The sequence below is a fragment of the Bactrocera dorsalis genome, chromosome 3, assembly GCF_023373825.1.
Source record: "Bactrocera dorsalis isolate Fly_Bdor chromosome 3, ASM2337382v1, whole genome shotgun sequence".
In the NCBI taxonomy this organism is placed as follows: Eukaryota; Metazoa; Arthropoda; class Insecta; order Diptera; family Tephritidae; genus Bactrocera; species Bactrocera dorsalis.
Window position 1 is genome coordinate 74119467 of NC_064305.1, and position 26810 is coordinate 74146276.

General features: G+C 33.3%; 1 protein-coding gene across 4 annotated transcripts in view; it reads right to left on the minus strand.

The window, feature by feature from the left end:
* Positions 1-8957: 8957 nt before the first annotated feature.
* LOC105224578 (serine proteinase stubble) overlaps positions 8958-26810 on the minus strand; it is a 32161-nt gene continuing 14308 nt past the window's right edge. For 2 of the 4 annotated variants that reach the window (XM_049452983.1, XM_049452982.1), the window contains exons 2-6: positions 24833-25009; positions 13322-13888; positions 12802-12979; positions 9657-9954; positions 8958-9594 (exon numbers count right to left, since the gene is read on the minus strand). In XM_049452983.1, the coding sequence (XP_049308940.1) occupies positions 9298-9594; positions 9657-9954; positions 12802-12979; positions 13322-13888; positions 24833-25009 (1517 nt within the window). In that variant the 3' untranslated portion in view covers positions 8958-9297. The remainder of the gene's footprint in view (positions 9595-9656; positions 9955-12801; positions 12980-13321; positions 13889-24832; positions 25010-26810) is intronic. The other 2 variants (XM_049452984.1, XM_049452985.1) reach the window with 1 other exon arrangement.

Below are 26810 nucleotides of genomic sequence, written 5' to 3' on the forward strand. Positions count from 1 at the left end.
AATAAAAAAGGCCGAATTTCAGTGTTGAATTTTTGTTGTTCTTATAGATAGTGTTTGTGTTGCTTGTGAAAGATGGTAAAGACGCTCAGCTGATCGCAAGCAGGCATGTAAAATTACAAAAAAAAAAGATTGGCTTGAGACTTAGCTAAAGCCGTAGCTAGAGCATTGTGCGTCTGAGTTCGTTTGAGAGCGACGCTGCTTTCACGAAATGCTATCTTTGAAGGCAAATAATTCTCGCTTGCGAAATTTCAATATGCAATATATGCTCCGCTAAGCGTTCGTTAAGCACTGCTTATTGATATATACTCATGTTCAATGCAAATATATTGCATAAATACATATATACCTACACATATTCATAAGCACATGCAATTGCAGGTGTGTGCGCGTAAATGCATGTTGCCACTTTCGTAATTGGATATGCAGTTTCGTTCACTGCGCCGCTCCGCGAAATAATTCTTTTCCTGTCACCTCGTTGTGTGCCTCGCTTGCAGCCCGACACTTCTTCCTTCTTCTACTTGTTCTTCCTATAAAGCGCGTTGCATTCTTATTAGTTATTTAATTGCCTCTTTTGCTGTTGCTTTCTTTTCGTTTTTTTTTGTTTTGTTTTTTTCGAAACTTCATTATTAACTGTTGTCCTCCTTTTGTTTTCTTTCATTCTTTCTTGCAATAAAATTGATTTGTGCGCATTGACCTGTTGTGTTTTTATTGCATTTTCTGTTTATTCGATATTCATTTTCAGTTGATTTGTGTGAGTTGATAAGTTTTTGGCTTGTGTTTTCTTTGTTTGTGTTTTTATTAAGTGTGTTCCCAAGCGATTAAAATGATTCGCTGATAGTTTTAAAAATGATACTTTAAAATTTGTATTTTTTAAATTTGTTTTTTTGGTGTTCAGTCAAATTAGCATAGATTACTTTGCAGACTGACGTAGATAAAAGCAATAAAAAAAATTTCGAAAGTGAATAATTTTTAATATTGCTAAATTCTTTTTCGATAAGAAAATAATAACATCGAAAGATCTTAGCCCTTTATAGCATCATGTGACAGATATGTTACAAACCCTTTTAGAGGGTACAAAACATAGGAAAATTAATTTTTCCCTTTTTAGTATGATGTAGTAGCACTGTCACACTCCGTATTTTTCAATTTTAAAATTCTCTGGTTTTTTATGTATTGGCATCACTTATCCAGGATGTGTTGAAGTATCACAAACGGTATGTGAAAAATGTGGTGTGGCTTTATGCTACAACAAGCAAAACAACTGCTTCAAAGAATTTCACACTTCTTAAAAAACATGTGAATATTCACGAAATACAAATATTATTATTTAATGAGCTTAGAGAAGTTGTTACATAACTGTCACATACCCTTTTTTGTTGCTTTTGACCCGAATAAAAAAAAATTGTTTAAACTATAAAACACGTATTTCATTTCTATCCGAAATCTATTAGAAACGATACAGTTTTTCCGTTTTTACTTAGTTGAGTTATAAAGGGTTAACCACATATTATTTGGATTTAATATTCAATTTTAGGCTTCGATTAATTTTATCGAATAATTTTCTTCTTTCTGTAAATTAAGTGCAATTTATATTTTTAGTTAATTAACGATAACTTTTTATTAATAAATTATCGATAAAATACTGAACGAAAATGCTTTTAAATCTCGCAAAAACGTTTGGTTTGAATATAATCTTCAATTACTTTCAATTAACTAAAACTAATTTTATCGATAAATTTTTTGAATGAATTTTCGATATACTATTGAACAACAATTCTGTGAATTGGCCTAAAAATGTATAACTTGAGTGCAATTTTTCTCTTTAGTTATTTATCAATAACTTTTTGTTAGTTGTTGATTAATTACAGTTTTTTAATAATAAAATTTATCGATAACTTTTTTATTAATATATCATATTAAATCCGACTTTTAGTTAAACTTATCAATAAATTTTTACTAACAAATTATCGATAATTTACTGAGTAACACTTTTTGTTATTTTATCGATATTTTTTTTTAATGAATTATCGATACATTATTGAGCGGAAATTCTGTGAATTGGCCTAAAAACAGTGCAATCTTTATTTAAGATAAATGTATCGATAACTTCTTATTAATAAATTATCTATAAAACTCTAAACATCACCTCTTCTAAACCTCTTAAAAACGTGTGAGTTGGATGTAATAATCAATTTAGTTTTAATAATTTTATCGTCAACTCTTTAATAATATATTATTGATACCATTTTTCAACGGTAGAGCTTTAAATGACACCGTTAAACAAAAAATATAATCCTACTGAGTTTTGGCATAACTTTAGGCTTACTATAGGTATTGCATTATACCGATTAATATTTTCCTTGATTTTTTTATCGACATAATGGATTATATACGCCTAGCTTTATTATTCGCAGATTCTTCACCCAATCAGCTAGTGCTTGGTTTGATAATTTTGTATCGATTTAAAATTAGTAATCGATATCAGCGATAGTGATTTAAATTGAAAATGATTCACTGAGCAAATAATTTATTATTCTTATTTTTTAATTATTTATCGATTAAAAATCATTAGTCGATTATCGATAACATGCTCACTGCTAGCTAAATTGTTTGTTTCACTGAGCGGAGTAATATGTACTTTGATACTTCTTTTGAGCAATTAAAAGGTATTAAATAGTTATCGATAACATATTCAATGCCACTAGAGGTATAAATATCTCACATTTTCAATTAATCCTTGTAAATTTTGTATTATCGAAAAAATACTTTTTAATCAATATAAGAAAATTGTGTTTGTCGAAAATTGCTAGGCGACTCCTGATATTATCGGAATTTTCTTGTTGTTGCTTCTATTGGCTTCAGAAATATTTCTAGAAAAAGGACAGAAAAGTTGGGAACAACCTTTTATAGCTATTTTTTCTTATCAATTTCGATAATAACAGAGGAATTGTTCTTATTTTACAATGCCCTGCAGTTCTTCGATAGGTTAGGTTAAATTAAACAAGTATTAGCAATATAGCAATAAGCCAAGCATAGACCAATTTTTGGTCCTTTGCGATGTCAGATGGAGTCCAGTTTCTAAGTTCAATAGAAGTAGTCATCCTTTACACCGCGCTTGACGCAAATTTTAACAGACTCTGCGGCCTCGCTATCGAAACCTCCTCCAGTGTATTATACAGCGTAGTCTTGCCAATGCGGAACAAGTGCACTAGAGAGGCTCCACTGTTTCCCTGGTGCCCTGCTCTAAATATTAGAAGAAAGCTTTAGCCAAGGCAAGTAGTCTAAAATTTAGTCCAAAGTTGCGGAAGACAGCTCGTACCTGATTCTACATCTTATCATTAAAATTTAATATTCACATTAATCACTTAACCACACAACAAAACAGGAGTATTTTATTTCAAAAATAATTTCAACACCACTTTTAACATACATTTCTCAGTTACATTTTATACATATTTCCACATATTTTTCACAACTGTTTTTATTACCAACAAATCCAATTTTTTTTACCGCTTTAGCACTAGTTTTTTCTCTATAATATTTCTGCCAAACATTTCACGCCAATCTTCGCACACTTCGAGTCGTAAAACGTTAGAACTTTTTTTTTTATTTTTCTAAGATTCTTATGCTCGCGTCCAACCCAAACCGCCAACCGTTTGTGAACTTGAGAGACCTTGACACTGAAGCTGCTCCTCACCAACTGAAAATCAATACCAAACAACAAGTTGTAGCAAGTTCTTCGGCTAATTAACCACAATCGCGAAGAAGCACACAGAAAGTCAGACAAACACAAACACATACACATACGCGTTGGCATGGACAGCAGAGCTGAGCAGTGCGAGTAATTGACTGAGCGTATGACTGTGGCTATCGGAGCAGATAACATAAAGTTGAGACAAGGAGGAAAATAATAATGAAAAAATTATGATTATTAAAAAAAAAGACAAAACGAAGCATTGTTTATAACATAAAAAAAAAATAAGTGAAAAAAGTGTTGAAAATAAAAATAGTTGTAGATTTAGGTATGCTTGTGCTTAAAAGTAGCATAAACAGTAGTCAAGCGTATTAACACACAAACAATAAAAACAACACAGCACAAGAAAAACTCGGTAGAACAGTAACCGCAAGCGCTTGGTGGCCAGATGATACCAGGTGGTGTGCTTATTTATATAAAAAGTCAACATATGAGTAGTAAAAAAGTTAATCGCCTTGTTGTTGTTGTGAAGAGATTTGCCAATTGCACAGTTGCGTCCAACTGTATACATACGTAAATACATATTGAAGCAAGCTAACGAAGTTAGGCAATGTGGAATGCATTGCTTTAAGAGCTTCTGCGGCTGACTCTCTTCTGTCCATCACTAAAATCAAGGCATTTAAGAGAGCTTGTGAAGTCTGTGTGTTTTTGCATAGGCGTAGAGTTGTGGAAAATTGTATTGAAGTTAAAATTTCGGAGCGATGATCGATAGTAATATCATTCTCAGAACTTTACGATATAATATTGGGTAGTAGAAAAAGTGTTTTCGTATTTCTAATCAAACTTCAACTTGTTTTTTATATTTATGATGAACCTTAATGAACCAAATATGTAACATTTTGGTCAACCACTTCTAGCCATTTTTCCACTAGAGACATTATTCCATTAGTGTAAAACTTTTCTGGTTTCTCGACGAAAAACTGCGACAATTAATTTTCACAGGCTTCTCTGGAAACCAATTGAACTCTATTAAGGGAGTTCTGCATTGACCAAAACACATGGTAGTCCGATGGTGCAAGGTCAGGACTATATGGTGGATGCATGAAAACTTCCCAGCCAAGCTCTTTCAGTTTTTCCGGGTCATCAGAGATGTGTGTGGTCTAGCGTTGTCCAAATGAAAGACGAAGCCCGTTCTGTTGGTAATTTCTCGCCGTATTTTTTCGATTGTTTGCTTCAGTCTCATCAGTCGTTCGACCAGGCTGGAGCAGCTCATAGTAAGTGATTGCTTTCCAATTCCACCAAACACTCAGTATAACCTTTCGAGGCGTCAATTTTGGCTTTGCGACAATTTGTTGTGCTTCACCACGCTTGGACATCCATTGACAAAATACGAAAAGACTTTTTCAACTACCAACTCCTCTGACAGCGGAAGCTGGAAATTTTATGCTGCATATATGTAATGTGATGTAGTGAATCATAAGGAATAAAACGCACAATTTAGATTTTTTTCATGATACGTTGTTTTGCATTTTAGATACGTTTGCAATGCGTTTAGTGAAAATTTATCCAAAAAGCATACAAATATTGCTTAAAAAAATCAAAAAATTTATCATGACTATCGCATCAGGTTGATATCATGTCATTCATTATAAAAATATGTGCGTATCAAAAATTAAGCAGTTTTAATTGCTTTTGCATAAGTCGGCTAAAACTGTGTGAAAATAGGCAAAAGACGGCACTCTAGGCATTGAAAATGACCTCCACTTTGAATGCGTCAGCAAATGATGCGATGAATCCATATGATTTCTCAGCAAACCGCCAATAACATTTGCATAGCGAAAGTGCAGTAGTCGAACCTTAGATTATGAATCATATTTATACCACAACACTTTATATTTTTTCCCTCTAACTGGTTGATAATTTACCAACATACAATTACCTAAAATGCAAGCATTAGACATTTGTTAAACAAAAGTTTGAAGTAGATACTGAATATTTGCTATTCTTCGATAAAAAATCAAATTTTGTAATTTCAAGGTAATTCACTTGAAAATAAATCTTCAATCTTCCCTAACACTAATTTGTCCAACAATATTCAAGTGTTTGTTTAAATTGCCTCAACTGCGGTGAGATTTCTTAATTTTCTTGCACCCTTCTTTTATTATACGATTAGCCTGTAATATGCTTGCGCACGTGTTGAAACTTCTTAATTTTTCCGAAACCTGTCGGCTTATTCTCGTTCTTTTTCAATGACATTGTGCAACATTGTCGAGTGGCAGGCTCACAAATAGCTGTTAAAAGGTGCCACAAGCCGGACGACGCATTTGGTTTTTACTTTTAACAACATGTGATTATGTTAATGTAACGGAGGGACAAAGGCTACTTGGTGAAACGGATACGAAGACATTGAATGTCATTAAAATTCAATTGAGCAAACGTGACGGAGCGCTCTTTTGTTTACGTTTTGGTAATGAAAATGAGTACGAAGCAGAAGACAAAATGTACTCATCACATCATAGAAGCCAGATAATTGGTGATTGATCAATTTTGAGATAGAGGATATACATATCGTCACCTAAAATACAAAATTACGTAACATCACTTCTAATAAGTTTACAGGTGAAGAGAAAAGATTATAATGGAAACCACTCATATTGAAACAAAATTGGAGTTTGGGTGATAAAATGCTTATATATTAGTTATCATACAGTCATATTGAAACAAAATTTAAGTTTTGGTTATAAAGTGGTTATATATTAGTTATTATATTTGATAGCGATTTTCGATTTTTCTGTTTTAATATGATACTTTGTTTTGCATTTTAGGTGACGATATGCACATATATTGATATACATAATTATTATACTCATTATAATATTCCTCTTTACTCATTATTCTTTAACAATTTTAAATTAAAATAAGATATTTGTGTTTTGTTAGAATCTTTATAAAAAAAAACATACCCATATATCCACTTACAATTAACAAATACCTAAAAGTATGCTTTGCGTTACCATACAAAGCGACAGTTTGGACAAGTAGTACTAAAATACTGGTAATTTTCAAGCCTGACTTAAACTTATTTCCGTTTCCTCAATTACATTTCAAATGTTTAGTTACGAATAGTTACGACAGCAGCTTCTAGAGTTTCATACCATGTCCTGTTCACACAGGCCAATTAGATTTGGCAATAAAGATGTTAATTTTCTCATCGTGTTTGCTAATGTGGCTTTGTGAAGAAATTACTACTTAGTTGTTGTTGTTGTAATAAATAGTAATATCTTTGGAGTGGGCTTTGTTATTTCTTCATGTGTCCAATGGCCATGGCATTTATGACCAGTGCTTTGTAATCAATATCCTTTCGACTTACAATTTTATGACACCTAGTTTCTTGTGTCTCTTTTCGACTATATTTGTATCGTTTTTTCTTTATTTTGGTAAGCCAATCAATCTGATCACAGTATTAGATAATACTTGATACAAAAAGAAGCTCTATGGCACACCAGTTAATGCAAAATAACTCCAGAAAGCGAATTTCAAGAAAATCTATTCATTTTTGAAGCGAATGATTACTTGTGATGAGGGTGGGTCACCAAAAACACAAAATGTGGTGTTGACGCCGCCCCCGCACAATTTCTTTTGCCACGTCATATCGGCAGAGCAATCTTTTCCTCTCTTCTTTTGCGACAGCCCCGCGATACAGACGTGGTAAGTGTGTTTCCAATTTGTTATATTAAAAATATATATATTTTATATGAAACCTTTTGTTTTATTTAATATTTCTGTGGAATAATTGCACCGACCGTTTCCCCACGGCCAACCACAATTATTATTTATTAATAATTATTAATTATTAGCGGTATTGACGTTAATAAGATTGACAGTGAATCATATGATAAGAGCTGTGTTCTTATAGCCAAACTCTTAATTCACACCTAAGCTGTCAACAATTAGTTCCTCTAAAGCGTCTAGCTTTGGCCAAAAAGGGGAGAAATTGTACTTCATTCGGATAACGACAGGCCAAACACATCGTTTGTAACTCGACATAAGATCCAGGAGCTTGGTTAGGAGCTTTATACGCATTCACCTTATAATCGAGATCTAGCATCAAGTGACCATTAATTGTGCTTTGTGATGGCGTATGACTTTGCTTGCGAAAAATTCAACTCAAGAGAGGCTTTTATTCATCAACTGTCCCATTATTTTCCAGAGGGACGATGGTTTCTATGAGATTTTCTAACTAAGCTAAAAAACTTAGATTCAATGCTAAAATAACTTTACTTAAAAAACATGTAAACTTCAAACTTAATGGGGAGTGTTTATTATTATTCGAAAGAACATTCTTTGGAACATCTATTGAGTCCAATTGTTGATTACCGATTCGAGCATTTCGACTGGTAACTAGCGCTTCACATGCGTGATGTCTTGCTCGAAGACCTGAATTGAAGCGGGATTGTCCGCATAGATGTTAGACTTTGCATATCCTTATAGGAAAAAAACTAACGTTGTGATACCAAACAATCTTGGTAGCCAATCGACCGGCCAAAAACGTGAAATTATCTACACACCGAAGTATTCTGTAATAAATCCATTGATTGATGCGATGCGGGGGTAGGGCGCCGTCTTGTTGAAACCAAATGTCGCCGATACCATGATCTTCAATTTCAAGCATCAAATAGTCGGTTACCATGGCGCGATAATGATCGCCATTGACGGTTATGTACTCATTGGCATTATTTTTTCAAACCACACCAAACCGTAATTTTTCTGGACGAAGTGGCAGCTCTAGAAGCTTCAGCCTGAAGAGCACTTCGAGTCGGAATGGGCCTTATCGTTGAACAAAATTTTGACTCGAAAACATCGGCTCTTTTTAGAACTTTTCATGATGCTGCGAACAGCGCCGAAACGACTCTCCGCGGTCTTCGTGAATACCCTTAGCAACATGACAACTTGACACGTCTCACGCGTGATCTGTCAGAAAAGGGCTATTGAAAAAAGTGCTCCTACTTGGATTCCCCTTTTATTTCTTATTTAGATTTCTGAGTTATTCTCTGTTTGAAATTGATTTATTTTTACTTATAAATGTCTGAAAGCGACTACAACAAAGAGCTTATCTCACAGTCAATGCTGATGGATCTGAAAGCCGAGCTTGCCATCATATGCCTAAAAGTATGCTAGTAATCGTCAACTTTTCAAGCTTGACTTAAGTTTTATGCTCATTTTCAGTTTTGCCAAACTTTTCAAGTAGACAGCAAAATTCCACTTTTCTTTACAATTAACTTTATTATTAAACACTTAAATATAAATAAATCGTACAAAACGTTCTTAATTTAGTATAAATTATTACAATACTTATGCGCATATTCGTATTTTTCAAATGTTCGGAATATGAAAATATATGAAGTAACCACAAGTTACCAATAATAACAACTTTTTATGATCAAAAAGCTGATATCGCTCAATAAATAAGACGTGGACAGAGTTGAAGTTAGAAAATGTGAAGCTTTAACGAATAAAATACGCAATAGGATATCGTTACATAACGACTCAGGTGGCATATCAAAGTGCACTGCAGTCTTTGGCAAGTGTGGGTCCATGCAGCACTACGCATTATCGTTGGCCATCACTTTATTGATCCACGGCACAAATTTCTGTATATTCGTATAAACGCCAGGCAGATGTTCACGCCCACAACCGATACCCCACGACACCAAGCCGATTAGCGTTTTACGGCCATCCAAGGACAGCGTTAATGGACCACCAGAGTCGCCCTGGCACGAGTCGCGTCCACCCTCCTTGTAGCCGGCACACAGAAAGACATCGTGGATTGCCTCCCGACGACCCGCTGCACGGAACCAGCGCTGACAGCGATCATTCGACAATACCTCGACGTCCACTTCCTTGATTTTGAAGAGAATTTTATATTAGTATTAAATATAAGTAATAGTTATATTTAACTAACCTGTAGCACTGAGGGCACCGTGCTCTGTCCGTGCCGCGTGCGTCCCCAACCGGCTACTGTCGCCATTTTGCCCACCAACTTCGTGGCTGGCGGCGGCAAACATACCGGTATTATGTGCTGTTTGTAGACAACATTGCGATCCAATCTTATCAGCGCCAAGTCGTTCTTGAAATCTGCCGGATTGTAGTGCGGATGTACTTCTTTGCGTTCGATGCCATATTCTTCGTGATTGAGTCGCTCATCTTGTCCACGCACATCCCATTCGCCTAGGCGGATTTTCATATTCGAGTTGGCGGTACTGTGGTATTAGAAGTTTGCAAGATGGTTTAATTTGACGAATATTTTTTGTTAATAGAACATAAAGGATTAAAATAAAGTTAATGCTTTGATTAAGTAATTTCTGTGTTAACATTTTACATTTAAAACTGAAATACATTCATAAAGTGAAAAGGAAGTCTGTACTTAAACAAGTTTCTCAGATAAATAATACGTAATGTTGCATTACAATAGTGGTCTTAGCCTGCAGTCTGCTAGTTTATGATTATAAATAGCACTAGCTTCTTGAATGAAAATAAATGAGACATTTAGGCAAGTGTCGTGGGTTCTGGTCTACTAATTACCAAGATAAGAAACGAGTCACTAACTATGAGAAACGTTAAAGTGTTGACAATTCATAGTCCCAGCTTCATAAATACTGGCCTTCTCAACTACATAGCACAGACTTTGTTGGAAATACACTGGTGGAATGGGTGTAACTTGCCTCCAAAGCTGTTGGTTCTTTGAAGGGCTTCTCTTTTTTTATAACTGGCAGCTGAAATTATGGCTTTGGTATATGCCAGTAAATAGTCGACAGACACTTCAAAAGTAATCTGGAAGCTGTCCTCGAGTTTTAAAAACTTAGTTTAATAGAAGTTTTTAAAATTTAAATTAAATATTTGTGTTGAGTTATTTGGAACATGAGATCGTAGCTTATATCGCCTGCTTTCCTCTCTTCAGTATTCTTTTGTAATTCATTACATTATCAATTTTTCTGATGAGAGGTTTCGATGTTGAGCCCTCAGTCCTCTAATATTTTGGTATATCCTTAAACTTTACTAAGTATTCTGTTAATTGTTTAAAAGAAATTCATAGGCGTTCGGAGATACTCGTTTTAAACTTCAACAAAAAGCTTCCAGATATTCGTGAAATGAGAAAAATAATCAGGATCCATCAACTTCGAATGATATGAAAATACAAAAAACATACGGGTTCATATACATATATATTTCTAGGTAAATTGGCTTCTATCTAGTCGGTTAAACTTCTTTTACTTCGACCGATGATTTGTCTTTTATAGATTAGCAGACCTTAACTTTAAGATTCTTTCTCCATATTCTTGTATTTCTTCAGAAAATGATATTAGTATTAAAGTCGCAAACTAAGCGGTACATTCTTTTCACCCAGAATTTTTTCTATATTACTTTATACTTTGTTAAGATAGGAGGAAATTTGTATATATTAAACTGTGAATTATTGGTTATATACCAGTAAAGATTAGGACTCCTGTCTATTTATGTTCTAATCTCACTTGAACGTTTTAAGTCTAATTCTATCAATCTAAGCACAGTTATGTATATTATGTCCATAAATACCACCATTCTACTATGAGTAAAAGTAGTAAGACTTAGTTCATAATTTTAAAAATATCATTATAGTGGTGCAAAAACCACGTATTGTCGGACTCTTTTTACGAATAGCTTCGCGCAATCGACGCAAAACATTCAAATAGTATTCCTTGTTGACAGTTCGGTTGGCCGGAAGGAATTCGGGGTGCACACTTCGATAATCGAAGAAAACTGTCGCCATAACTTTCAATTTTGACTTGCTTTGACGTGGGTGTTTCGCCAGTAATAATACTTTTCATGACATCCTGGTATTCGGGAAGTATTGTTTTATTGTTTATTGCTTTTCATTGAGGGCGTTTTTTACGAGGCGGGTCCCAAATTCAGCGCACAACCCCGGCAAGGGATGGTTCGCCTTCACACAAATGATCTTTCAAATTAGTTTTTATTTTTTTTTCCGATATTCCAACAATGCCAGTACGATCTCTCACTGTTCATCTTCGATTCTCAAGCATCAATTCCGTTATTTTACTGACGTGTAACAAAGTCTTAATATTTTTTGCTCATAGTAGTAAGTTTCAAGCCTAAAGCTATAACTTATATGGAATAATATCTTTCCGAAAAATAGTCATTGATTTCTTAACCGCCAAATTTATGGTACAATTACCTTGGGCTCGTACGAAAAAAAAAAAACAAATTTCTAATTTTATTATATACATAAGGACTAGTAAACATAAATCCACTATTTTCTTATACTATAGATGGTTTTGGTAACAGATATCTCAGGTTGTATAAACTCGATTGGATTACGCATGACGGCATTCAAAACGTAAGATTTTTTATTAAAAAAAAATTTTGACAGTTTTGTAATTGCTTAACTCAGTATTGCTGTAGATACAATTATTTCAGAGTTTTTATCGAGAAAAGCGAAGACGCAATCCATTGCGCTGGGGGTAATTTTGGTTTTCGCAGATTTTTTCCCGTTAATTATCAAATATGCTTTACGATCTGGAAGTTCACTTTCTAAAATACTGATAAAATAAAGGAAATTTTCGAGGCCGACGGTCATGATAGAACTTTTTCGATTGTCTAAGAGCTAAACATTGCACATAAAACCATTTGTAATCATTTAAGTAAGGCTGAATATAAATCAAATCCATCAATTTCTAAAAGGACGGTTTTGCTATGTATTTGGTGGAATACTATCTAGAGAAAGTAATCGCCGAGAAGCGACCACTTTGGTAAATACAAAAGGAACTGTCTTCCAAAGAACAACTCTAGGTCACTGACAATGATAGTGATGGTGTTTCGGGACTCTGCTACCTGCTTCTGTCTATAACCAATGATTTCGCTGATGAAAAATTCGCCTCTAGTTTATGATTATCGATTGTTTCGGTTTTTTGTCAGTATTGATCAGGGTCCCTATAGATGGGGCATTATGAACATATCTCCAAGATGGTAATAAGTTTTTGAACAACACCAACAGACATAAAGTTTTCCTTTCACTAGAACTTGTTGTATTCCCAAATGCCATTACTACTTACGTTGCCACACAATGCGCCGCCGTGACGACCCAGCGATTAGAGATAAGCGCACCACCACAGCTAAGTTTTCGTGAGAGAAATCCACTCTTGATCAGCGCCACCTGCCAGGGATGTGAACCGAAGCCCGTCGAGTGTCCACCCACAATGCGATTCGAGCGCGCGTATACCTCGCCACAACCTGCAAGGAAAAGCAAATTAATATTATTAAATTTTTTTTAATATTATTAAAATGAAAGAGAATTAAAGAAATTTGATGAAAGAAGACCGTGCAGAGCCAATCACACCGTGAGACTTAAAGATAAAAAGGAAAGCACTTAGAAGATATGAAATAAGTCAAAAACAAGTGCAAAGGCATTCCAGTGCAGCGTTCTAAATATTTACAAACAAAGAAAAAACTCTAAAGTGAAATTAAAATTAAGAGTAGTAATAAAAATAAATATCAGTTCAATAAAACTCAAAAACCCAAACAAACAATACTAAAAAGTGAAAGTTGTAGAAACATCAAAACAGCTTTTGGTACCCGGCACTGGTCGATACGTCGTTCCGTCAGCATAAATTCCACCACCGACGCTGCCGCTGTAATCCTCCGCTGCTTCACCTGCATTCAAATCCAGTACATTGCCCACCGCAAAAGGCTGTGGGTGTGGCAACAACTCATGCGGGCCACTCTCCGCTGAATGCGCGGGTGGTCGATCCACATCGAAGAAAGTGTCCAAATGATTGGTGATGCCGTTGCCCAGATGATTTGATTCATGCTCCCAATTGCTGGACTGTGCCACAGCACCACCCCCCGTCGTTGCCGGTCGATAGATGTGCGGCTTGTAGGGTCGCTTCGTCGTGTACAACGATTGGGTCACTTGGTACTGATGATTACTGATGACGGTGGGGTAGTGATGAACTGGCGGTCGTGAGGCGCCCAGTGTGTTATGCGTTGCTATGTTGGTGGTGTGTACGTTGCTGCTTTGTGTTGCACCATGAGTATTATGTAGATTGTGTAACTGTGAACTGCTGCCGAGGCCACTATGCGGCGGGTGCTTGTTGTGGCTTGCCAAGTCGGGATAGATGTCGTGCAAGTGTATGATGTCACCTATATTGGGTCGAGGAGCGTTTTTATATAATATACATAAATATATAAGCATACTTATTTATATAGCATTGCAGAATTTAATAAGCATTAAGTATTTACAGTTATAAGTTAGTGTTTAAATATAGTATTTTGTCATATTTTCTTCAAATTATTCATTTTTGCCGTATGGTTGCAAATTTTTTTTTTAAACGAAAAGCGATTAATATTACTTAATATGTAGTAAAAATGAAATGATTTTCAAAAATATATTTTGAATTTAAGCCTCTAATAGTGACTATAGTAATTTAGTGATTCTGTTAGTCAGAAGTCTCATTTTGGTATTCTGGCAAATAGAGTATACTACTTTACAGTATACTACTATGCTGTAACTGCCAGAATACCAAAATGAGACTCCTGACTAACAGAATCACTAAATTACTATAGTCACTATTAGAGACATGAGACAATCGTCTCACGCAGAATACCGACATAAGTTTAAGCAGTTCAATATCTCATAACTAGACTTTCAATGGCTGCTGTTGTGATTCGGATACAAATCATCTGATTGCTTCGGTTTTTTTCCTGTTTGTTTTATGCATATTTCACTATACATTGCTCGTTCTGTATATCAATTGCATGTAAAATGTAATATAAGAAGACCAAAAATTATGAAATAAAATTTTGTAATCGTCACTTCTTCTCCAAGACAATGCCCGTTTGTCGAAAAAGCCGATAAAGGTCCCACCAAAGCATATAGTTTCTGTGTAAATGATTCAATTAAAACAATAGAGTCCTTGTATGGAAAACTTTTAATGCAATATATGAATATATTGGATTGTCAAAAAAGTCTTGCCGTATTTTCGCTAGTTGGCGCTGAAAGCGCGTAGTTCTAGTTTTATTCGACGCATCGGGTCATGCTATACCTTTTTGAAAAGCTCATTTCACGCGCTAACACGTGTTTGATTGATTGTCGTTTCTTTTAAATCGTTCGTGAGTTATAGCGTCGCAAATATGGTCAAAATAAAGAGGAAATACGGCATATTTTACAGTACTACTACGATAAAGGCAAAAATGCATCACAAGCCGCCAATAAAATTTGTGCAATTTATGGACCCGATACAGTTTCCATTTCCACCGCACAACGATGGTTTCAACGTTTTCGTTCTGGTGTAGAGGTGGTCGAAGATGCGCCACGCTCCGGAAGGCCTGTCGTCGAAAATTGCGATAAAATCGCTGAATTGGTCGAAAGAGACCGGCATAGTAGAAGCCGTAGCATCAGTCAAGAGATGGGCATAAGTCATCAAAAATTCATTTCAATTTCAATAAAAAAAAAATCAATAAAAATACCGCAAGCCTTTTTTGACAACCCAATATTACTCGGATCGAACTACTATTGCATAGCGTTGCCATATGAAGAGAACGAGAAAACCAATATAAAAACCTTTTTATACCCTTTCAGGCTATAATAAATAAAGAAGGGCTAAGTTCGGGCGTAATCGCGCTTTTTATACACTTGCAACTAGCAAGCATTAAAGCCAGCTTGTTAGATTAACGAAATTTGTATGAATTGTAGTATAATAGAATTTCAGATTTTTCGGCATAGAACTGTACACACAATATATAGTAACTATACACAATATTATATGTTCAGTTAATTCTACTAAGATATCTTAATTACTGAACGATTTGGGCGGCATAAAGGTAACCGGAAGTTTGAATATCTTATATTAGGTATATAAAAGATAGGAGAATCGTTCAAACGATTTCTATTTATTTTTGGCATTGCTAATTATAATTAATATAAAAATATGCGTTTTAAGTATGTTAAGGTACTTCACATAAATACCATCTTCACTGTATAACGATTAAAGTCAACAGAATGTTAAAAATTGTGATATTACTTATATGGAGGTCAGATCAAGATTTTATCCATTTTAGGCACAAATATAGACTTTTATTAGAAAAACTGATCTCTCAATTTCATTTAAGTAACTCACATATGGAGCGATATTTACGGTATAAAGTTAGCCGGAAATTAGAAAAAGTCTCTATTACGATGTTTGACAATTAAGTAATGAGACTGATTTTATTGCCGCGCTTTTGGTAAACCTGTGACCTTGAAATTTCACCTCTCTTTTTCCGGCATCCCTCCCCTCTCCATTGATATATGTCATCCTGTGACTTTTTTGTTTCCTAAAACAAAATCGGTGGCCAAAGGAACCCATTTTGAATCGATTACGGATATCCAGGCGGCCGTGACGAGGGCACTCGCGGACATCCCAGTCGAAGCGTTTCAGAAATGTTACGAAGCATGGAAAACGCGCTGGAATCGCTGTATAGCTGCCAAAGGGGAATACTTTGAAGGGGATGGCAGAGTTGTACAATAATTTTCATTACTTAATTGTCATACCTCGTATATATATGGGTACTGAGGGAATTATTGTTCCCATTCAGCCCATTTTTGGCACAGGTGCATACTATTATCGCATACAGATTTACTCTGAGTTTCTATAATATATCTCTCAGATTGACCGATATTTGCGATAAAAAGTTTGCAATAAGAATTGGAGTCCACATATTAGGTACCTGGAGGCTTGAACAGTTTTTGTCTGGTTTGAAAAATTTTTGGTCCTCAGCAGTATTCGTCAAAAGCAGTATTCGTGCAAAGTTCACACTTTTTTCCAAGAAACAATTGTATCAAGTCTCATTACTATATCTCAAATTTTATTCAAGTTGCACCTTGCACAGACATAGGAACGAACAGACGTCCCGATTTCAACTCGTCTCTTCATTCTGATTATTTATATACATGTATATAACCCTATATCTATCTCGATTAGTTTTAGGCAGATACGTACAACCGTTAGCTGAACAAAAACAATGGGTGATAGTTGAAGATACTCTTTCAAGTTCAAATTTCTTTAGTTATTCCGAAAGGTAGTCATCTTGGCCCGATTCTGCTCTTGTTATTTGTTAACGATATCTCTTCTGTAATGTAGAGTACCCAAAAACTATTAATAGCCAACAACGTAAAGCTTCTTGAATCATATACTTCAATTGTTGAAAAGTTTCTGAAAAGTTTAAGTTTTTTCGTATTTTGTCAATAGATGTTGTTGCTGTCGTATATCTCCAGTGCTACCAATCATATTATGCCATACCATATATTGTTGGAAAGGTGAGATTTTAAGCTTCATTTAACCAAATAAATTCGGGGAATTTAAAAAAAGTTACAGCTGTCCAAAAATGAGTGAAAATAATGAAGAAATTCGATATATTTTGAACTAAACATCAACTCTAAAACATCATTCTTTATCTATTTAAAGTTTTCTAACTCTTTAGTTTTCTTTGATCTTAAATTTAGCAAGTGAGCTAACTGAACCATGACCAACACTTTCAGCAATATAATATATTTTCGTAACATAACGAGGTGGGCAAACCAAGTAAATTTTTTTAAACATATTTAATTGCCCGCTATAACTTTTATACAATGCCTTTCTGCTATGGTTTTATTTTAGCGGCTTAGTTAATAGTTGTCTAGTTAAAAAATTAAATAATAATTTATTATGCAATCAGAAAAGACTTGCTGAGAGCGCCCTACCTTCCCATCCTTTGTCACTTAATTATCACCTTTCATTTGCGAGTGTGCTGTAAAGGTTTCTATTGATGGCGTGTGGAGAAGATTTTCATTCATTTCATTCACCCAACTACAAATGTAACTTGGACATCACTCAGAAAATATGGTAATGTCAACGAAACGAAATAACTACTTCCGGCTATTAAAAAACACATACGTATTCGCACTTACTTACGTTAAAACATGCAATTTGAAAATAAAATTATATAACACATTAAATTAGACAGCTTTGAGAGAGTTAGAAAAATAGTTAACAAAAGAAACAAAAACAAGAAAACGTCGCTACAACTGTAATTTGGTGAACCAGAAATTTTCACTTTTGCGCCAAAGCTGTGAATTTAATTTAAGGTCTTAAACGTAACAGTATATTTCTGTATGTATATTTAAATTCAAGTTTTTCTTTTGATAATTTCTAAAAAAAAATTATATTTATATGCGGAATCATTGCTTATGTAAGCTCAAGAAAAACTTGAATTGGCGCAAAATGTACCTTTCTACGCAAAGGTTAATTAGCAAGTGGTTAGCGGCCATTGTGACAATAGTTATGGCACCGGAAAGTTGATTGGATAGCAAGTAGGCGATGACGTTGCGTCACAATGTATTTGCATGCAACTTTCTATGTGTGTAAATGGGTGCGTGTGTGTGGCATGTTGGCTTTAATTTGGGTTTGAATACTTTTTACAAAAATGTTGGTCTTTTAAATGGACGCAAAATGGAAAACTGTGACTATAAACATTAGTCATAATTACACCAGCTTACGTGCTGTTAAATATAGTTCAAGCTTTTACGATCTCTTGTAATTATCAGCAAGATGTTTGAAACTTTCTTATTAGTATAACAGAGCTAAGTCAAAATTAAGGTTTCAGCGTCAATGCAAGTTTTTCTAACAACAAATACTTTCTAATACACTAGTAGTTAATTTGGTATACTGCCCGCTCGTTTTTGACTGAGCTGGCGAGAATCCAACAACTGATTAAATTTAAAGAAATAAAGGAACTAAGCAAAATGACATATTAAGTTAACTAAGAACAAATATCACTTTTGGGTAATTGATTATATCAAACAAAAGTCTTTAGATCAATAAACCCTCGGTTATTAAGGGAGCACTATGCGTCTATTCTACATTTGTCACTCCTAATGTGGCTAATTTCGTTCCTTCTCTCAGTCTTCTCAGTTTTCTCTCTGTAGCGCCTTAGGTGCTTTGGTGAGATTCTAGTTCTCATCACAGCCTTCTAAATTTAATAAATCAATCAAAAGTTTTTGCCTTTATCTGTATATTATACAAAACCTATTTGGTTCTCTAATTCGTTGTTTAATATTATTGTTAAGAGGGGCTTTTGGAAGATTTGCAAGTTGAGAAAGACTTTCTTCGAGTTCCGAATTTGAGACCATCAAAATTATAATATAAATAATTAAGATCCTTATATCGAGCCATGAAGTATGGAACACCTATTGGAGACCCTTTAAAATGCAAATATAAATGCTACCTCCATATATAAGTTTGACCATATTCTTTTTTCCCTAAGAGATGCTCATTCACTAAAACCACCGATATCGAACTAGCTTATAGCTATCATACAAATTGATCAATCAAAATAAAGTTATTGCATGAAAAATATTTTGTTTGACAAGCTATGCATCTTCAAGAAATTGGGCATGGATTATTGTCCAAGACAATTTTGAAATATGGCTCTTTTGCAATTAACAAATTCACAATATTTTTGTGTAATTAACGGCTCTTTTCGCTTTGATATCTAGCTCTTGATTTTCTACTTTCTTCAGAAAAGTTTGCTCTAAATTCGGCCATGATCTGAATATCGCCCTTTATATAAGAGTTTAGTAGAAAGGTCTCCGACTTAGCATAGCAAAATATAATTTTTTGTTTTTCGAAATTAGTTTTTTTTTTCAACATAGTTCTGTATACTATATTTCTTTCTTCCATACTTTAATGGTAGTGGGATTTGCCCTTTGCTTTAAAATAGACTTCAGTTTCGGCAGTCATCTTTTCTTTCGACGAAAATTTCTTCCCAGCGATCATTCTTTGGAGATCTGAGAACAGGAAAAAGACCCCGGGGGTCAGATCTTAAGAATACAGCGGATGCGAAAGCAATTCGAAGCTGAATGGACTTTTTCTTTCGTTTTCACTGAATTGTGTCATGGTGCATTGCATTGGCGAAGGAGTACTTTTTTTTAATGCGGCGATTTTCAGCGAATTTCCTCTGCAAGTAGTCCAAAAACAGTGAGTGATAGTCACTATTGATGGTGCTTCCATCTTCAAGTAAGTTAATAAAAATTATTCCAAGCGCATTCTAAAATACAGACGCCATAACCTTGCTACTGTTGGGTTTTTGCTCGCTTTGGAGAGCATGATGTACACGTTCAGTTGATCTCGAACAACTTTACTTTTCTGCCATCCAAAAGTATTTTGTGGACTTTTTTGATGTTTTCGTCGGGAACATCCACTGCGTTACCATCTTTGAAAGTCATTTCACCACGTCTGAACTAGAATACCAATCTTTGATGGCTGATTTTCCTGGGAAAGTATTTAAAACTTATTATCAAACCAAATTTTTGCTTCAATTGTATTTTTTCACTTCAAAAAGCAATATTTTATCAACTTCTTTGCTTCTGTGATTCCTTTTAATCTATTTTTTCACTGTAGCAAAAGTTCCTTCACTCAAAATGATATAATTCACAAGCTAATGATTCACGAGCTGACAAACTTGCACAAGCACGTTTTGAAAGTTAAGGTTAATTAAAAATCATACGGTTTATGGGCACTTTTCAATTTGCCAGTTATATAAATTGGTATATAAGCTCTTGGTTCTTTTAGTTAGTATCCCTTATTTTTTACATCAGTCGTCTAGAGAATTTTCGTTGCGGAAACTAATACACAATTCTGTAGAAACAACTAACCGTCAAGATATTTTTCACACGCAGGTCTGTTAAGGCATACTTTTAAAAACATGGCTTTCCATTGAAGACTTTATGGGTCTCCAAAGAATTTTTTTGCAGAAGTAAGGCTATTTTGCTTATTAATGACACTAAAAGTTTTGAATGAGAAAAATCATAACTGTTTTTAATTGAAATGTGCCTATTCCGACCTGTTTTTTTCATTATAGAACTCTTTCTTGGTGGAATTGAGGTTTCTAAAACATTGTTTACATAGTGATATGACACGCATAACTCTATATGTACAACTTAAGAACCTCGAAGAAATTTCACTTTCAGCTGCAATGAATAATTTCCACATAAATTTCCAAGTGCATGTTTTTTCCTCCCTTTTAATGTCTTTAAATTATGTATTTCCCTAATTTTATTTTATTTGAAATTAAATATTCAGGTTAACATTTTGCTTATAAGTACAGGTACAGCTGTATGTTTTCTGGTACGTGTTTTCTTAATTCGTTTGCTTTTGTTTAAGTTCGCCAGCCCGCATAGTCACAGTCACAACTTTACACTCCAGCGACAAAGCCAATCTCATTAAGGTCTCAGCAAAGGCGAACTTCACTTTTCAGTCGCACACTCTGCCCTCTTTTTAACTAAGTTTCTTCTTCTTATTTTTACTATTTCGTGTTTTTCACTTTTCATTTACGCAGACTGTGCTGCCATAACTGTTTTTCTCGCGGTATTACATATGCACCCAAAAGTCACCATAAAAGCGAAATTTCCCAGAAAACTCTGAAGTTCACTCGCCCATCAACCCACACTCACACACACACACACTCACGCATACATTCGCATTTTTTTAACCGGAAATGGCAAAGTCGTTGACGAGGAAAGTGAAATTAAAAGATTAAACCGCAAGATTAGTGACAGTAAAAAATATTATTAACAACAACAATATAGTGGGTGCCATTGTACAGTGGCGTCCCAAATTTACAGTGTCCAAAAATATGCATATTTGTGAGAAAAGTGTTATGTTGTAATGAGAAATATATTTGTTTGATAATTACATTTCCTTTCTCTAGTTATGTTTTCAATGAGATTGGCAATAAAAGTTTTTGGCCGTAATATGAGAGCTAACCTTTTAATTATCATTTGGACTGCTTTTATGAAAAAAGACTGTGATTATTAATATAACAAATTAATTTAAAAGTTTTTTCTATAGTTAATAATTTTTTTTTTCAGTTACTTGTAACAGTAATTGAAACCACAAATCTTTTTTAATAAATTATTTTTTAAGGAATGAAGCTTTCTCTTTTTTCAATTAAGGGAAATTAAAATTTTAAATTAAATCTCAAATAAATTTCTAAAAAAAAAAATCAAAACTTTGAACTCAAAATGATATATTCCAACCTTAAAACTCAGATTTCAAAATGCAAAAATCAATATCCAAATCAGATCAAAATGCAGATTTTTTTATCAACATCAGAGTTATAATTTATTATTCAAAATTAAAAATTCTAGATCCAAAATTTAGAAACTCTTTAAAAAAATAAAAATTAAATTAAAATTCAAAATTAAATTATCCGATACTCAGATTTCCGAATACATTTTTTTGGAAAAAAAAGTTCGAAATTCAATTTAAAAATTCATTTTTGAAAAAAAAAAAATAAGTTTCAAGATTCAGATTCCAAATTAAATCAAAATATAAGAATTCTTTCAAAACTCTATACCGAAACTCAATTTAAAATTTTAAAACCAAAACTGAAAATGAATTTTAAAATTCAATTTCGAAATCAAAATTGAGATTTTTAATACAAAATTGAGATTTTCGAATAAAATTTCTATTAAACTAAAGTTCGAAATTCAAATGAGTAACTCTAAATGAACCATTGAATAGACAATGAAAAATAGTCTCACAAAAAAATATTAAGTTAAGAGACTTTGGAGAAAAATAAAAAAAAAAAATAAACATAAAAACATTTAAATATTAAAACATCATTAATTCCCCCTAAAATAAATGTAGATTGTAGTTTAAAGTGCTTACTAAAAGTCACACCAGAAATCTGTGGAACACCATTCTCGTAGCAAATTGTAACTCAAAAAAAAACTAAATAACAAACCAAATATGCAACAAACTTCATGGCATTGAAAGCGAACTTTGCATTTTAAAGTCTCAATTCTGAAACTCTTGCTTAACAGAAGAAACTTGAGTTTAAACAAACAAATAAAAATATATATTCTTAAATTTTTTTTTCAACCAAACCCTAATTGAGTTTGCATATTTAATCACAATGCACGTTTTTAATTTTCTGAAGCAATAAATGCTTCAAAATCATGAAAAGAGCAAACCGCCCAAAAACTACTACAAAACATGGCACAAAAGACTTAAGCGCGAAACCCGCACTAAACTTCAGCAAATGTGGAAAAATTGCGCTGGGAAAATGGATGCGCATGCGCGGCCAGCAACGAAACTAAAAAGTAATTGAAAAAGAAAATAAAAACGCGATTAAAACTGAAATAGTCGGCATGCTGTTGTAAACAATAAAAAACAACATCATAAACAATAGCAATAACAACAAAGCAGCGGCATGTTGAGGAGCAATGTGTGGAAGTTATCAGAGCAAAACGTCAATATATGCGGCGTTGTTGCTGTTGTTTTTTCGCTCTGCCATTGCTTTTGTTTATAAGAAACGCTCGCTGTTTGCATTTATTGATATTGTTAGCATTTTATTTCGTGCACTTTTTTGCTGCGGAGCGGGAGGTGGCATGCGCATTCAATTTTATGTAAGGAAAATGAATTGGCGTTGTGCCGAAGACGCCGCAAACAAATAAATAAACGCAACAGATAAGTAAAGCTTAGGCACTTAAGCTGTCTAACGGTGAATTTCAAAAGCTGCTCAGCTGATTTCGAAGTCAATATGGACAGGGGCGCTTAAATTGTGTTTATGATTTGACTTTAATTTTAAAGTTGGTTTTGTTAGGCAAAAGGAAAAACAAATGTATATAATGTACAATTTATTAGAATTTGAAAATAAAAAATCGAAATTAAAAACTCAAAACTCGAAGTTCGAAATTCTTAATTTCAAGTGTAAATAACAAAACTCAAATTTTTGATTATCGAAATCAAATTTCCAAATTTGATCAAGCAAAACTAAATGTCTAACTTCAAAATTCGAATCTGAAAATTTAAAATTCGAATATCGAAATTCGATATCGAAATTCAAATCTAAAAATTAAAAATTCGACGTTCAGATATTAAAATTAGAAAATCGAAATTCAAATTTGAAATCCGAAATTCGAAACTCAAAAATGAAATTTCAAAAACAAAATTTAAAACTAAAGAGTCACTCATTTATTCGAAACTCGACTTTTTAAAATAACTGATATGAAAATATATCGGAAAACAACCCGATTACTTTGCTTGTAGATTCGAAATTTCATATCGTACAATACACATTAAAACAAAGATTTAAATTCGATTTTCAAAATTCGAAAATCCAAAATTCAAATCAAAAACTCAAATTTTGAAATTATAAATTGTAAATTTTAAAATCAAAATTTTAATTAGAAATTTCGAACTTCGAAATAAAATTCAAACTTAAAACTTCAAAATTGGAATATTTTAAGTTCATATATTAAAATTAGAAATTTCGAAATTTCAAAAGTAATATTAAAATTGAAACTTATTTATTCGAAAATCGTGTTTTGAAAAGATTGATTTTTGGAAAATAACTCGAAAGCAGTTTAATTAGTTGAAGAAAAGAGTTTAGAAAAACAATTAAAAACAAAATTAAATATTTAAAACAAATTTTTTTTAAGTTTCAATTTTCAAGTTTGTTTTCAAAATTTTTGAAAGGGAATTTTTTTTAAATACAAAATTTTGTTTACAGAATATTTTGGTTTCTAATAGAAAAAAAGCTGTGCCCAATTTTCGTTTTGAAACATTTTTTTAACATTTTTGTTACCTCCCATTTCCAAACAACCCCATTTGAGCTCCCCTGCAAAAGTCGTTGCACTATGCAAGCACCCACAGCCAGCTACCTTCAAACAAGCGGCTGCGCATGCGCAACGTAATGACTTAAAGAGTGCAGCATGTTGCATGCACGCTCACATTGAACTACTACAGCCGCATTTACATACATAAGTACACGCATAAGTAATTGCTTTGCTGCAACAATTGTCATTTTCGAAACGGCGCTGCAACACTGAACTGAACTAAATTTATTGCGCAAAATTATTTAACAAAATTATTCAGCGAAATTACATAAGCGCAATTCTTCGGCTATTATAGCATTCCACTAAGCATTTTACGAGCACTAAGCACTTAAGTTTAGAATATTTGCTGTGGCGTTGCGCAATTGCAAGTTCTCATTGCTAGCAGCACACTTTTTCCCGCTGCCACGCGCTACTTGCTGGTCGCCGAGGTGCCTCATCATACTCACTTGTATTGTTGACTTGACTTGCGTGCGTGTCCTCCGCGTCGAGATCTTTGTCCACACAGCACGACCAGATCATGCCGCCCGAGCAGAGGTCAAGCGGTTTGCCGCCGCCCAACACACACGAAATGGAGAGACCGCATTCGAATTTATGTCCACGAAAGCGGCAAGACTGCGGAATCACTGCAAAGGAAAAGCAAGAAAGCCAAGAGAAAAGTAGAAGAAAAAATTAGTTAACAGAAATTAAATCAGCATAAAGTGAAATAAAAGTCATAAAGTTGGAGGCATACAATTATAGGCATGTATGTGTGTGCGTGTGTAGTGGAAAAGTTGATGCGCAAAAATTATGAGAAATAGGAAAGCATGAAAAATTGCGTGAAAATGAAAACATTTTATTAAGAAATCTCTTTCGCGTGCAAAAACATATTGCTCATGTTAATGTCGACGCTTAAACCACCCATTTGTAATTATACAGAGTGCGTCATTTGGGTTGCACTTAATTTGAATTTGCTTTAGCTTTCGCTCAATATACTTAAAAATGTTAATTAAGACAGTAGTTATTAAAATTTTCGCCATTTTAAATTTAATTGAAGAAATAATAATAATTTATAATTGAAATTAATTCTAAAATTTAAATAATTAAAAACATAATTTTATAATTTAAATAAAAATATAATTTTATAATTGACTTAGAAGTAATTAGAAGTAAATTTATTTATATTTTTTTTTTAATTATATTTTGAATTAAATTAATTTAGTTAATTATGTTAATAAAATATTATTTTTTTATTAAAATTTTTGGCATTTTAAATTTAATTGAAGAAATATTTAAAATTATAATTAATTAAATTAATTATATAATTTATATTTTTATTTATTAATTATATAATTTAAAAAATTAAAAACCTAGTTTAATAATTTAAATAAAAATATAATTTGTGTTAATAGATATAATATATATTTATAAATGTATTTAATTTTTTTAGAAACTCATTTTTATGCAAATTTCCAAGGAATGTACTACTAACGACATTTTTCTTGACAAACTGTTATTCAAAATTTTATACGAAAATTATATATTTTCTTGTTAAATGCAAAGTTTTTCAACTTTATATACTTTATAGCCCCTATATCGACTTTCAGTTCAGAATAAACTTTTTTTTTATTTTTATTTTTCATGAGAAACATTTTTTAATTAATAAATTTATTGAAAACTACATTTTCGTGCTCTAATGTACTTTAATAATCAGCATTTCATTTAGAAAAAAATTTAATTCCCTTGATATCCCGTAGCTCTATAGCCGTTCTGAATGAGTACTTCCCAAAAATGTATTAGGAACATTTTTCTCCTCGAAAAAGCTTTAACTTAAATTGAACATTCAAAAGAATTTACACTTCGTAGTGGTTTTAAAATTCAAAGTTATTATAAAAAATCTTATTTCCTTAATTACGTGACAAATATGGTAGCTAAGAAGATTAAAATTATAAGCTGTAAGGTCTAACCGTTTGGGAAAGGTTTTTTCGCCGGCTCTGAAAACAGCATTTAAAGTTTTAGTAATCGATTACTCTAACCAAACAAATGTTGCAAATATGACGAGGGATCTCCTAAACTGTCGAATCAGCTTAAAATGTTTATGGAGTATTCTTTAGTGTTCGAATATTGCATAAATTCAAATGTTTTTCTATTCCCAAGTGCATATTACCCGTTAAGTTTTATTTAATATATAATGTGTTTAGTTGCCTTTTTAATGATCAATATATAGTATAACATATTTCAATTGGTAATACAGTCAGGAATCAGTTTTAATGAGGATTTTTATCTTGCAATTTCGGATAGATACATGTTTCGCGATTATGCTTTCAAGAATTTGAATAGATATCTATTAAATTACGGAAGTTAACGATCGTTCGGTTGAGCGATGTCAAGCCCGCTGGCCCGGCACGGTCTGGCGTCAACGCATCTTTCTCAAAATCACGTTTTCTG